The 212-nt window shown below is 75.9% G+C and overlaps 1 protein-coding gene across 1 annotated transcript in view; it reads left to right on the top strand.

Annotated features, from left to right (window-relative positions):
• THUMPD1 (THUMP domain containing 1) overlaps positions 1-212 on the top strand; it is a 4,398-nt gene that overhangs the window by 799 nt on the left and 3,387 nt on the right. Inside the window, exon 2 of the mRNA XM_010570573.1 lies at positions 3-137. Coding sequence (XP_010568875.1) covers positions 3-137 — 135 coding nt within the window. The remainder of the gene's footprint in view (positions 1-2; positions 138-212) is intronic.

The raw sequence follows: 212 nt of genomic DNA, 5'->3' as shown, positions 1-212 counted from the left end.
CCCGCGGCGGCGGGCGGCAGCTGGAGGCCGGCATGCGGGGCATCCTCATCACCTGCAACATGAACGAGCGCAAGTGCGTGGGGGAGGCCTACAGCCTCCTCGGCGAGTACGGGGACCTGCTCTACGGGCCCGAGCAGGTGCGTGCGGGCGGGCCCGGCCGGCCGGTCGCTCGCTCGGTGCTGGGCGGGAGGCGGCCCCTGAGGCGAGGGAGC

The sequence above is a fragment of the Haliaeetus leucocephalus genome, unplaced genomic scaffold (genome assembly GCF_000737465.1).
Source record: "Haliaeetus leucocephalus isolate CR32 unplaced genomic scaffold, Haliaeetus_leucocephalus-4.0 Scaffold295, whole genome shotgun sequence".
NCBI lineage: Eukaryota > Metazoa > Chordata > Aves > Accipitriformes > Accipitridae > Haliaeetus > Haliaeetus leucocephalus.
The sequence above is the reverse complement of the archived record's forward strand: the minus strand, read 5'-3'. Positions and strand labels throughout refer to the sequence as shown.